At 37.8% G+C, this 13788-nt stretch overlaps 1 protein-coding gene across 2 annotated transcripts in view; it reads left to right on the top strand.

The window, feature by feature from the left end:
- Tgm5 (transglutaminase 5) overlaps window positions 1-12743 on the top strand; it is a 41090-nt gene extending 28347 nt beyond the window's left edge. For both annotated transcript variants that reach the window (XM_027926144.2, XM_027926142.2), the window contains 4 exons: window positions 9793-10158; window positions 10678-10838; window positions 12020-12153; window positions 12348-12743. In XM_027926144.2, coding sequence (XP_027781945.1) covers window positions 9793-10158; window positions 10678-10838; window positions 12020-12153; window positions 12348-12501 — 815 coding nt within the window. In that variant the 3' untranslated portion in view covers window positions 12502-12743. The remainder of the gene's footprint in view (window positions 1-9792; window positions 10159-10677; window positions 10839-12019; window positions 12154-12347) is intronic.
- The last annotated feature ends 1045 nt before the right edge of the window (window positions 12744-13788 follow it).

Raw genomic sequence — 13788 nt, 5'->3', positions numbered from 1 at the left:
ATCAAATGCCTATTCCAATGTCCTGAAGCATCTCTTCTGGTAGTTTCTAGTTTCTAGTTTCAAATTTTAAGTCTTTAATCCATTTTAAGTTTGTCTTTGATGGAAGTGAGAGATAGGGATCTAGTTTCATTCTTTAGCATGTTGATATTCCCAGCACCATTTATTGAAAATACTCTTCTCCAGTAAGTGTTCTTAGCATCTTTCTTTAAAATCAGTTGGTTGTAGATGTGTGAGTTTACTTCTAGGCTGTCTATTGTGTTCCATAGGTCTGGGTGTCTGTTTTTATACCAAAATGATGCTGTTTTGATTACTAAAGCTTTGCAGTACATTTTGAAGTCAGATAGGGTAATGCCTCCTGTTTTGTTCTTTTTGCTGAAGATGGCTTTCGCTATTTGGGTTTTTTGTTTGTTTGTTTTGTTTTGTTCTGTGTGTGTGGCTTTATATAAATTTTAAGATCATTTCTTCCAGTTCTTTGAAGAATGTCATTGTTATTTTGATGGAGATTGCATTTAATCTGTAGATTGCTTAGTTAGTGTGGACATTTTTGCAATATTGATTCTTCTGATCTGTGAATATGGGACGTCTTCTCACTTTTTTGTGTCTTCTTCAATTTCTTTCATCAATGTTTAACAATTTTCATTGTAGAGGTCTTTCACTGCTTTTTAAAATATTTATTTATTTTTTAGTAATAGGTGGTCACAATATCTTTATTTTTTAAATTTTTATTTTTATGTGGTGCTGAGGATCGAACCCGGTGCCTCATGCATGGTAGGTGAGCGCTCTACCTCTGAGCCATAACCCCAGCCCCATTCACTTCTTTGATAAAAATTTTTTCTTTGATATTTTATTTTTTGGTGCTATTGTAAATGAAATTGCTTTCTTGATTTCTATTTCAGATAATTCACTATTGGCATATAGCAGCACTACATTTTTTGTGCATTGATTTTATCCTGCAACTTTTCTGAATTTATTTATTGGTTCTAATCATTGTTTGGTGGAGTTTTTGGTTTTCTACACATAAGACCATGTAATCTGCAAACAGGGTCAGCTTGGATACTTTTCCAATTTGAATGTCCTTTATTTCTTTCACTTGCCTGATTGCTCTACTAGGACTTCCAGAACTATGTTGAATAAAAGGGGTGAAAGTGAGCACCCTGTCTTTTCCAGCTCTTAGAAAGAAAGCTTTCAGCTTTTGCCTGTTCACTGTAATGTTAGCTGTTTGCTTATTATAAATGGCCTTTATTATGCTGTGGTATATTTCTTCTATACCTAATTTGTTCCAAGTTTTTATCATGAAAGGATGTTAAACATTATCAAATGTCTTTTCAGCATCAGTGGAGAAGACCATATGGATTTTATCCTTCACACTATTGATGTGATACATCATGTTTATTGACTTGCATGTATTTAACTATCTTTTTATTCCTACATGAATCCCACTTGATCTTTTGAATGTGCTGTTGGACTCAGTTTTCTACTATTTTGTTGATGATTTTTGCATCTATATTCATCAAAGATATTAGCCTATAGATTTCTTTTTTTATTGTGTCCTTTACTGGTTTTGGTATCATGGTAATTCTGGCTTCATAGAATGTGTTTGGAAAAATAACTCCCTCTTCTACTTTTTGGAATAACTTAAGGAGAATTTGTGTTTTATCTCAATGTTTGGTAGAATTTGGCAGTGAACCCATCTGGTCCTGGACTTTTCTTTGATGGGAGGTTTTATTATTGATGCATTCTTATTACTGGTCTGTTTAGGATTTCTATCTTCATGATTCAGTCTTTTTGGGGGGAAAGCTACCAGGGATTGAACTCAGAGGCACTGGACCACTAAGCCACATCCCTATTTGTATTTTATTTAGGGACAGGGTCTCATTGAGTTCCTGAGCACCTTGTTTTTGCTGAGGCTGGCTTTGAACTCATGATCCTCCTGCCTCAGCCTCCCGAGTCACTGGGATTACAGGTGTGAGCCACAATGCCGAGCCATGATTCAGTCTTGGTAAGGTGTATGTGTGTGGGAATTTGACCATTTCATCTAGTTATAAAACTTCTTGACATATAGTTGTTCATAATAATGTCTAATGATCTTTTGTATTTCTGTGGTATCACTTGTAATGTCTCCCTTTCATCTCTGATTTTATTTGAATCTTTTTCTTTGTCAGTCTGGCTAAGGGTTTGTCTATTTCATTTATCTCTTCAAGGAACCACCTCTCACTGATATTTTGTACTTTTTTAGTCTCCATTTTCATTTATTTCTGCTTTTATCTTTGTTATTTCTTTTCTTCTGCTAATGTTGGGTTTACTCTTGCTTTTGTAGTTTCTTGAGATCATCCTATTTCTTTGATGTGGGCATTGATTGATACTCACTTTCCTTATAGCTTTTGCTATACGCATAGGTTTGGATAGTGGGGTTCAAATCCTCAACTATCTCTCCCTTTGGGTCTACTAATATTTACTTTATATATTTGGGTGCTCCAATACTGGGTGCATGGATATTTAGAATTGCTATTTCCCCTTGCTGATCTGACCCCTTTATCATTATATAATGACTTTTCTTGTCTCTTTTTACTGCTTTTGATTTAAAAGTCTACGTAATCTGAAATAATTTGGTGACTCCTGCTTTCTTTTGCATTTCATTTGCATGATATATCTTTTCCCACCCAGAACCTTTCAGTGTTCTGTGTATCCTTAATGGTGAAGTGAGTTCCTTGTAAACAACATATTGTTTGTTCTTTTTTTTTTACCCCATTCAGTAACTCTATGTATTTTAATTGGAGAACTTAAATTCAAAGTAATTGCTGATAGGTCTGTTCTTACTATGGTTATTGTGTAACTTGTCTTCTGGTTTTGTTGAGGTTCTTTTCTTTATTTCTCCCTCTCTTATGATCGTCCTTTGTGATTAAGTGATTTACTCTAATAGCATGCTTTGATTCCTTGCTTATTATTTTTGGTTTGTCTGTAATAGATGTTTTCTGTGTGGTTACCATGAGGCTTACAAAAAACATCTCTTGATTACAGCAAACTATTTTGAAATTATATCAACTTTCTATGATTATACATGTAAGAACAGAAACAAAAGAGCAAGAGAAAATATACTAATAAGAAAATTCTAGGGCTGGGTTTGTGGCTCAGAGGTAGAGCGCTCACCTAGCATGCGTGAGGCCCTGGGTTCAATCCTCAGCACCACATAAAAAATAAATAAAATAAAGATATTGTGTCCATCTATAACTAAAAAAAATATTAAAAAAAAGAAAACTCTACATTTGTATTCCATTTCCCACATTTTGAATTTTTTGTATCCCATTTTACATATTTCTATATTGCCTATATTTTAACATATTAATGTAGTTATATTTTTTAATTATTTTGTTTATTAGTTTTCATACTAAAGACATAAATGCCAGACATGGTGATACACATCTGTAATCCCAGAGATTCAGGAGACTGAGGCAGGAGGTTCAGAAGTTCAAGCCTATCCTCAGCAACTTAGTGAGACACTGTCACAAAATAAAAAATATTAAAAAAAAATTTAAGGACTGGGGATGTAGCTGAGTGGTAAAGCACCCCTGGGTTCAGTCCTCAGTATCCCAAATATATATATATATTTTCCATATCATCACCATGCTTACAATGTTCAGCATTCAGAATTTGTATAATTACTTTCATCATTGAGTTTTATACTTTCTTGTGTTTTCTTCTTATTCATTAATGTCTATTTCAACTTCCTTTAATATTAAAGAACTTCCTTTAATATTTCTTTTAGAACAGGTGTAGTGGAAATACATTCTTCTCAGCTTTTATTTGTTTGCAAATGTCTTTATTTTTAAAGGATAACTTTGCTGGGAACAGTACTCTCAGCTGACAGAATTTTTTTTTTTTTTCTGTGAAATTCTCCTGCCATTTTCTCCTGGCCTACAAGGTTTCTGCTAAGAAGTCCACTTTCAAGTGAATTGGGTCACCCCTATATGTTACTTATCTCTTTCTCTTGCAGCCTTGACAACCTTGTCTTTATCTTTCACCTTTGAAAGCTCAATTAGATGTCTTGGGGTGGATTTGATTCAATTAAATTTAACTGGTGACCTTTGAATTTCCTGTACCTGGATATTTACATCTTTCCCTAGGTTTGAGAAGTTTTTTATTATAATTTATTTGAATAAAGCTTCTAATCCTTTGGTATTCTCAAGTCCTTCCTGAATTCTAGTAATTCAAACATTTCTCTTTTAATACTGTTCCAAAGTTCCAGTAAACTTTCATTTTTTTCTTCATTCTTTTTTCTTCTCCAATTGTGTATTTTCAAATAGCTTGTCTTTTTTTTCCAGGTTTTTTTTTTTAAAGAGAGAGAGAGAGAGGTGGGGGTGGGGAGAGAGAATTTTTAATATTTATTTTTTAGTTTTCGGCGGACACAACATCTTTGTTTGTATGTAGTGCTGAGGATCTAACCTGGGCCGCACGCATGCCAGGTGAGCGCGCTACTGCTTGAGCCACATTCCCAGCCCCTTTTCCATGTTTTAAAAATAGAATTTATTTTTTAAAAGTTAATATGTGCATTACAGGTAAAATAAAAACACAAGCAAAAATGACAAAGTCATCCAGTCCCAAGCATCTTAGTTGGATGTGTCCCTCCAGGTCGTATGTATACATACACAATATCCCATTTTGAGTGATCGAGATCATAGTATGTATCATGCTTTTCCACACATCATGAATATTCACCCATTCAAAATCCTAAAGCTACATGAGTATTTTTGATAACCAAGAATATACTACACCAACTCAATATGTTATCCTTTCTTGGGAACAAAAATTTCACTGAAGACAGTCCTCTAGATAGACCTATTGGCAGAGTTACAACTAAAATAATGCATTCCCTTAATACACCAAGCTTGTTTTATTATAAGATTTCTACTACTAAAATATTAGGAAGAATGCATGTTCCCAGTGAATTAAAGTATTCCTATAGTACAGCCAGAAGATGCACACACACCAGTAGTTCATATCAAAATGCAAATCCTTGAGCACTTGCTCCCGTCTTTCCCTGTGTGCTTCCCTGTGCCCCTCTGCTGCCAGCTAATGAACAAGTCCTGACATACGCTGCCCAGAGATAAAGCAATTTCATGCCCAAGAAGCATCTTTTCTATCAATTATAACAAAGATATTTACAAATTGGCTAATTCACTAGCTCTACTTTTTATGATTTATTGTCACCTCAGGACATCTAGAAAGTTTAGATATTGTGAAATAAAGTATGAACTTTGTGCACAATAAACACAAATACTTTATCAAAAATGCACATATAAATCTATGATTATAATCTAAACCTGTCTTCCAGATATGGACATATTAGCAAAGAGCACTTCCCCTCACACTTCCTCTTTTCCCTCTTCATCATTCCAGTGACTAAATTCAGGACTACCCCTAGCTCCAAGAAGTGGATTAACAAGGGTCATTCCCAGAAGACAATTCTTCCTAAAAACTAACAAAAGGATATTTATATATAGGGATTATTTTACTACTTCTAGCAAACATTGGACATTAAGACTTATCCTTTAATACTCAGCAATATTAATTAAAATGTATATATAAGAATGGCTGGACCATCTGAACTAATCTAAGGGACATGATTGCTTCTCTATGCATACTTTCTCCTTCCCCCACACCACCCAGTGAACCTTTAACATACTCTCCAAGACATCAAGTTCAACAATTCCAGTCCCCTAAATGGCAACCATTCCTATGTAGTAACAAAAAATTTAGCCCTCTACTTTTACCATATGTTGTGTACTTTTAAACATCTAGAAACACTAGATGTTTCCAACAAGGACTTAAGTTTCCAACCATATATACAGTAGCACTGAATAAACTGCAACACTTACTTAACAAAGGCTATACTTTGAAGCAAAACCTCCTTTTTTTAAAGGCTAGAATTTGAAAGTGTCTTCCAAACAGAAACATTCTGGTCTAGAACCCTTACCCTTCTAATCTCTTATTAACCCAGGGTCCAGATTTATGTATCTGTAATGCTTAGAGATGACTTTAACAATTTTACTTTCTTAGTGGTTTTAAGAACTGCCTTTCTTATGAATTTAACACTAAGCGTACTCAATGTGTTAGCTTATTAACTCTTCTTTTATCATACACTGGCAACCTCTTTAACATCTAGATAGACTACATGTAAATTAGGATTCATTTGTCCTTTATATACATTATTTACACAGCATAAGAAAACAAAACTCACAGACATAAGAGCCAACGGTCAATTCACAGAAAATACATTGGTATAAAGCCCTTTGCATTTTCTTTTCCTTCTTCTTTCCTGAACCAGCACTGATATAATATGTGCTGCTCAGAGAAGTGTTTTAATCATCCTATTCCAAAAGACAGTTATTTCATTATGAATTTTAACCAAAAGATATCCACAAAATGTTTCCTTTACTACCTCTACTCTTAACATACTTTTTGCACTTCTAAACATCTAGAAAGTCTAAGTTTGTCCACTATGTCCATATTGTGTTAAATAAACACACATATAACAATGGTTATATCTGAAAGCATCTTCTAAATAGGATCATTCTGGCCTAGAATCCTTCATTTCTTCCACTTCTTTCTTCTATATCACATGTGTCACATCTGAGTGTCACATGATAAAATGTTACAATTTCACTTCCTTTTCAGAGGACTGCCTTTCTATGAATTTTAACACAAAGCGTACAAAATGTATTAGTTTACTAACTCTACTTGTGTCATACATTGGCAACCTCTTTAATATCTAGAGACAAGATTTATAAAATTAGGACTCCTCTATCCAGTATATATACAATATATATAGTACAGTAAAGTTAAATGAAATTCACATTACAGGACAATGGGTAAGCTAAAATTTTCTAGCATGCTCTAACAAAATACCTTTTTGCAACTTCTTCCCTCCCTCCTCCCTCAACCCAATGAACCAGAACAGACAGTATTCTGTTCAGAGGTGGTTTAACAATTCCAAACACAGTATTTTTCATCAGTTTTTAAAAGAAATAGCTGATCTTTGTGCTCACTAATTCTTCCTTCTGTTTGTCCTATCCTATTGATACTTTCTCTTTTTTTTCTATTGATACTTTCTATTGCATGTTTAATTTTGCTAAGCATATTTTTTCAGCTCAAGATTTCTATTTGATTTTTTTTAATTGAAAAAAATCTCTGTTGTTTCTCTGTTAGAGTATCGAAACATTTCACTGTTTCTTCAAGTCATTGACTTTTCTTTAAATAGCTGTTTTAAATTCTCTATGACTTCTCACATACTGATCACTGTCTGCTCTGTTTCTGGAACCCTATTAATTGAAGTCATAGTTTCCTGAAAGTTCTTTTTTTATGGTTTATTTTTTTATTTTTATTTTTTAATTTTTATTGTTGGTTGTTCAAAACATTACATAGTTCTTGACAAATCATATTTCACACTTTGATTCAAGTGGGTTATGAACTCCCATTTTTACCCCGTATACAGATTGCAGCATCACATCGGTTACACATCCACTGTTTTACATATTGCTATACTAGTGTCTGTTGTATTCTGCTGCCTTTCCTATCCTCTACTATCCCCCATCCCCTCCCCTCCCATCTTCTCTCTCTACCCCATCTACTGTAATTCATTTCTCCCCCTTGTTTTTTTTTCCCCCTTTCCCCTCACTTCCTCTTGTATGTAATTTTGTATAACCATGAGGGTCTCCTTCCATTTCCATGCAATTTCCCTTCTCTTTCCTTTTCCATCCCACCTCTCACCCCTGTTTAATGTTAATCTTCTTCTCATGGTCTTCCTCCCAACTCTGTTCTTAGTTACTCTCCTTATATCAAAGAAAACATTTGGCATTTGTTTTTTAGGGATTGGCTAGCTTCACTTAGCATAATCTGTTCTAATGCCATCCATTTCCCTGCAAATTCTATGATTTTATCATTTTTTAATGCAGAGTAATATTCCATTGTGTATAACTGCCACATTTTTTTTAATCCATTCGTCTATTGAAGGGCATCTAGGTTGGTTCCACAGTCTTGCTATTGTGAATTGTGCTGCTATGAACATCGATGTAGCAGTGTCCCTGTAGCATGCTCTTTTTAGGTCTTTAGGGAATAGACTGAGAAGGGGAATAGCTGGGTCAAATGGTGGTTCCATTCCCAGCTTTCCAAGAAATCTCCATACTGCTTTCCAAATTGGCTACACCAATTTGCAGTCCCACCAGCAGTGTACAAGTGTACCCTTTTCCCCACATCCTCGCCAGCACTTGTTGTTGTTTGACTTCATAATGGCTGCCAATCTTACTGGAGTGAGATGGTATCTTAGGGTGGTTTTGATTTGCATTTCTCTGACTGCTAGAGATGGTGAGCATTTTTTCATGTACTTATTGATTGATTGTATGTCTTCCTCTGAGAAGTGTCTGTTCAGGTCCTTGGCCCATTTGTTGATTGGGTTATTCGTTTTCTTATTGTTTAATTTTTTGAGTTCTTTGTATACTCTGGATATTAGGGCTCTATCTGAAGTGTGAGGAGTAAAGATTTGTTCCCATGATGTAGGCTCCCTATTTACCTCTCTTATTGTTTCTTTTGCTGAGAAAAAACTTTTTAGTTTGAGTAAGTCCCATTTGTTGATTCTAGTTATTAACTCTTGTGCTATGGGTGTCCTATTGAGGAATTTGGAGCCCGACCCCACCGACTGTAGATCGTAGCCAACTTTTTCTTGTATCAGACGCCATGTCTCTGATTTGATATCAAGCTCCTTGATCCATTTTGAGTTAACTTTTGTGCATGGCGAGAGAAAGGGATTCAGTTTCATTTTGTTGCATACGGATTTCCAGTTTTCCCAGCACCATTTGTTGAAGATGCTATCCTTCCTCCATTTCATGCTTTTAGCCCCTTTATCAAATATAAGATAGTTGTAGTTTTGTGGATTGGTTTCTGTGTCCTCTATTCTGTACCATTGGTCCACCCGCCTGTTTTGGTACCAGTACCATGCTGTTTTTGTTACTATTGCTCTGTAGTATAGTTTGAGGTCTGGTATCGCTATACCGCCTGATTCACACTTCCTGCTTAGAGTTGTTTTTGCTATTCTGGGTCTTTTATTTTTACATATGAATTTCATAATTGCTTTGTCTATTTCTACAAGAAATGCCGTTGGGATTTTGATTGGATTAAACCTATAGAGAACTTTTGGTAGTATCGCCATTTTGATGATGTTAGTTCTGCCTATCCATGAACAGTGTATATTTTTCCATCTTCTAAGATCTTCTTCTATTTCTCTCTTTAGGGTTCTGTAGTTTTCATTGTATAAGTCTTTCACCTCTTTTGTTAGGTTCCTGAAAGTTCTTGATGTGTGTTGATATGCAACATCATCTGGTCATTGAAGGGCTAGGTCTCTCTAATCTGTCATTATTTTTGCCTATTTTTCCAGAAATTCTCAACAGGTTCCTTATTTTCTCTGAACTTTTAGTCACTTCCACTATTTGATCACTGAATGGTGCCCCGGTCCAGATTTTCCAGGAGTCTGCTGTTGATGTGTTGTTGCTATTTCAGTATTAGAGGGCAATCCAAGTCCTGATTAGGTTTGTTCCAAATGTACCATTGGTGTGTGGTTTAGAATGAACCAGGAGAGAACCTAGAAAGAGTGTACTTAATGAATGCTTTTTTAAATATTTATTACTGGTATTAAGCCCCTCTAACCTCTATAGTGTTGGCAGAGGCATTGAGGGTGGGCCTTCAGCCAAATCTTGCCCCCTAGTTAGCCTAGCCCACAGCTAATTCTGTGTTCTACCATCCTAGGTTCTCCTCAAGAGAGGCAGGTGTTTCTGAAGGCTCTACAGAAACTGAAGAATGGAAGGTTCCAAAGCCCCCATCGAACAGACTCAGAACCCTCCAGGCCCATGCCACCAAACCAGGACAACCCTCACAGCCTGGATACACCTTCCCTTCGACCTAGTGATGTTGTCCAGGTCTCCCTGAAATTCAAGCTACTAGACTCTCCCAACATGGGCCAGGACATAAATTTTGTCCTGCTGGCACTCAATATGTCATCCCAGTTCAAGGATCTCAAAGTGAACCTGAGTGCCCAGTCCCTGCTTCATGATGGCAGCCCACTGTCCCCATTCTGGCAGGACATGGCATTTATCACATTGTCTCCTAAAGAAGGTATGGGCTCTGAATATGGGCATGGCACACACTACGTGCAGAGTCAGTTAGGCCACTACTGAAGAGTCAAGTCAGCCAACAGAGCTCTGGGGACAGACCCCCGGGACACTGTTCTTCTTACTATGTTCTCCAGTCCATATTCCTCCTCTTCCTTTTCTCTCATTCCCTCTTACTCCCTACTCCCTTTCTTCTCTCTCCCTCTTCATTTCTCCTCCTCCTCATTCCTGCTCCCCTTTTGAATCTTCAAGGAAAGTAGTTAATTTAGTGGGAAAAGTCTAAACTTTAGAGTCATCTAGACCTTGGCTGGAGCCTCAGCTCACCCATTTGCTAGCAGAATGATTGGGCAAACCATTTCACCACTCAGTCTCGAGTTTTCTCTGTCTGAAAAACTAGTGCTTGCTTCAGCAGGACTTGGTTACACATTGGTTCCCTCTTCTCTATGGAAGAGCTATCAGATCCAATCCAGGCCCAATTGATTTTCTCAGCTATTCTCACTTCATCATTGTGTTCTCTCCCTAGCAAAGAGCTACCCCTGCAAAATCCTCTATTCCCAGTACAGCCAGTACCTGTCAACAGACAAGCTAATCCGCCTCAGTGCCCTGGGTGAAGAAAAGAGCAGTCCTGAGAAAATCCTGGCAAACAAGATCATCACCTTGACTTACCCAGGCATCATGATTAATGTAGGCAGGAAACCTGCAAATGGCCATGGATCTCCTTGACTCTGACTGGGAGGGGGTGGAGCCCTTAGCCCCTCCTTTTCTTTGCTTCTTCTGGTGCCCTTAGAATGGGAAAATTATCTTAGAGGTCTTTATTCTCTAGTACCACTGAGGCTTTATGAGTGGGTCCTTGAGCAGGGGCCATGTACTGTCAGAAATATTCTTTCTTGTGCCACCTCCTGCTGTTGGCCTTCCTAGGGTCAACAAATAGACACAGAGTCCAGATGGGAGGGGCTCAGATAAAGAGATAGCCCTGCCTCAAGGTTAGCTCAGATTTAATTTGCCATTTCCTGGCTATGCATCTGGGCCTTTACTTCTTTAACTGTCAAAAAAGAGGATTATAGGGGATGAAGATGTGGCTCAATGTAGAGTGCTCACCTGGCACCTGCAAGGTACTTGGTTTGATTCTCAGCACCACTTAAAAATAAAGTATACAATTTGATGTTTAAAAAAAATAAAATATATTGAGTAGATATGCCTAAAAACAAAATAGAGGATTACACTACAGAGCTTCTGAGGACCCCTCCTGCTCTGACATTCTGTGGTCTTTTGAGTGGGATGATGTTTAGGGCTCCTTTCTTCCAGTACCATCGCCTCAAGGCCAATCCACCTCCCGGACCCCGTTTAGAGAGTCCATGAGCCCCTAAATGGGGCAACTCAAATGTCTGGTGAGCACTTGGGCCTGTGTAGCATCTTAGCAAAGGATTAATACACTTTTAGAGAAGTGACAAAACAAAGGAAAAAGACTTTTCTTCTCTATGTGTGGGAGTAGGGGGTGGCAGATTGTGAGAAGTCCAGTAAATGGGAAATTCATGGAGGTAAGGGTTAGTTAGGAAAGTTTGTTATGTAGATTCCTCTTGTGCCCCTCCAGGCTGATAAACCTCTTAGATTGTCTTAGGGATTAACTTTTGTCCTTCTAGGTAGAGAGAAGAGGGGATATCTTAGTAAATATATGTCCTGCTTTAAGGTAAATAGAAGGAGGCCAGAGAGCATTTCTTGTTGCCTCCAACTTAAAATAATCCTGATGTCAAAGTAGCATATTTTGGGGTGGCATATTCTGGAACCCTACAAAATAGTGCTATCCATAAGCATTCAGTGATTCGGGATTGAAAACTAAGCACTACTTCCCTGCTCTGTTCGTTTAGGTGCTAGGAGCAGCCATTATGAACCAGCCACTTACTATTCAGGTCGTATTTTCAAATCCCCTCTCAGAACAAGTGGAAGATTGTGTCCTGACCTTGGAAGGAAGTGGCCTCTTTAAGAAGCAGCAAAGGGTCCTGTAAGTGCTGGGAGTGCTCAGCCTTCTCTCTCATTTTATTCTGGGATTAGCATTATCCTTCTTTCTAGATGTAGGCTCCTGGGCCAGGCTCAGTACACTGGAGGAGGGAGAGACCAGGAAGTTCGGTGGAAAAGGGCTTTATAGTTATTGTAATGCCTGTGGGTTGTTCTGACCTTTTCCATTCTTTGCTGCAGCATTGGAGTCCTCAAACCCCGATACAAAGTCACTGTCTCTCTGAAGACTGTCCCCTTCAAGAGTGGCCAGAGGCAGATCCAAGCTAATCTGAGAAGCAACAAGTTTAAGGACATCAAGGGTTACAGGAATGTGTATGTAGACTTTGGGTTATAAATCCTGGGATGGTGAGCTGGACGTGTGGATTTTAAACTTCAGGGAAAGGAGCAAATTTAAATGCAAGCTGTACCTTTCCCCAACATCAAAGGCTCCTCAGGCTCTGATGTGAGCAATAGGGGAGATGTCAATGATGGCTAGTTCCTTGGCCATTGGTACAGCTGCCCAGGACTCCATTCAAGACCCAGTGATTCCATGGTTTCCCATACAGAAGTGTGACAGATGTCAGAGGGTACCAGTAGGACATGGCCATGACTTACTGCTCCTCATATATCAAGGAAAGAAGACTCACTGAGCAGATTGCTGTTGTCCTGTTGTTGCAATGACTAATTTCTCATATCAATAAACTTCAATCCTTGCTCTCATGTCCTTCACTCGAGTAATCATCACTTTCCCTACATAAGCTTCTGCCTATTTTCTGGTTGCTGGGAGTGTCCTGTTGTTTCAATGCCTGAGCCCAATTGCTCATTTGAGATTTATTGATTGTCTAGTATATGCTGTACACTGTTTTGAGCACAGGGGGACAAGACAGTAAACAAAACAAACTCCCTGCAGACATATAAACCTAGCAACAGATGGGGTATCTGTCATGATCTAGTTTGGAAAGCAAAAAACAGGCTGAGACAGGAAGATTGCAAATATGAAGCCAATCTGGGCAGTTTAGTGATACCCTGTCTCAAAATTTAAAACCTTAAAAAAGGACTGGGATTTAGCTCAGTGGTAGATCACTGAGTTCAATCCCCAGTACTAAAAGAAAAACAAAAGAGCTATAACTTCTGTTTATGTCTCTACATACACCTATATGTTTACATCTTGGAGAAAATCTGGGCAAATCTCTCACTCTCAGCATTCCCTTGGATCCCTTTCCATATGAATCCAAGCAACATCTTGGTCCTCACAGTCTTAGAATTTTCTCTCAAAGTCCACTGATGCGTTGTGGTCCTGGAGGGTCTTGGATTGGCTAGAGTTCAGGAGACAAGGCCAATTGAATAATGCAGGCAGGTAGATTTTTTTTTTTTTTTTTTGTACTAGAATTGAACCAGGGCCTCACACATGTTAGGTGAGTACTCTATCACTGCACTACATCCCCAGTCCACCAGTCTTTCTTTTTTTTGGGACAAGGTCCACTAAGTTGTTGAGGCTGGCCTGGAACTTATGACCATCCTGACTCAGCCTCCCCAGTAGATAGGATTACAGGCATGTGCTACCATGTTCAGGTATGATATAGATTTTGGGTAGGAAATGAAATTCCTTCAGAGTTTTCTATAGGTTGTAGTGTGTGCTTCT

The sequence above is a fragment of the Marmota flaviventris genome, chromosome 2 (genome assembly GCF_047511675.1).
Source record: "Marmota flaviventris isolate mMarFla1 chromosome 2, mMarFla1.hap1, whole genome shotgun sequence".
NCBI lineage: Eukaryota > Metazoa > Chordata > Mammalia > Rodentia > Sciuridae > Marmota > Marmota flaviventris.
Note: the sequence above shows the minus strand (reverse complement) of the source record. Positions and strands in the feature narration are given on the sequence as shown.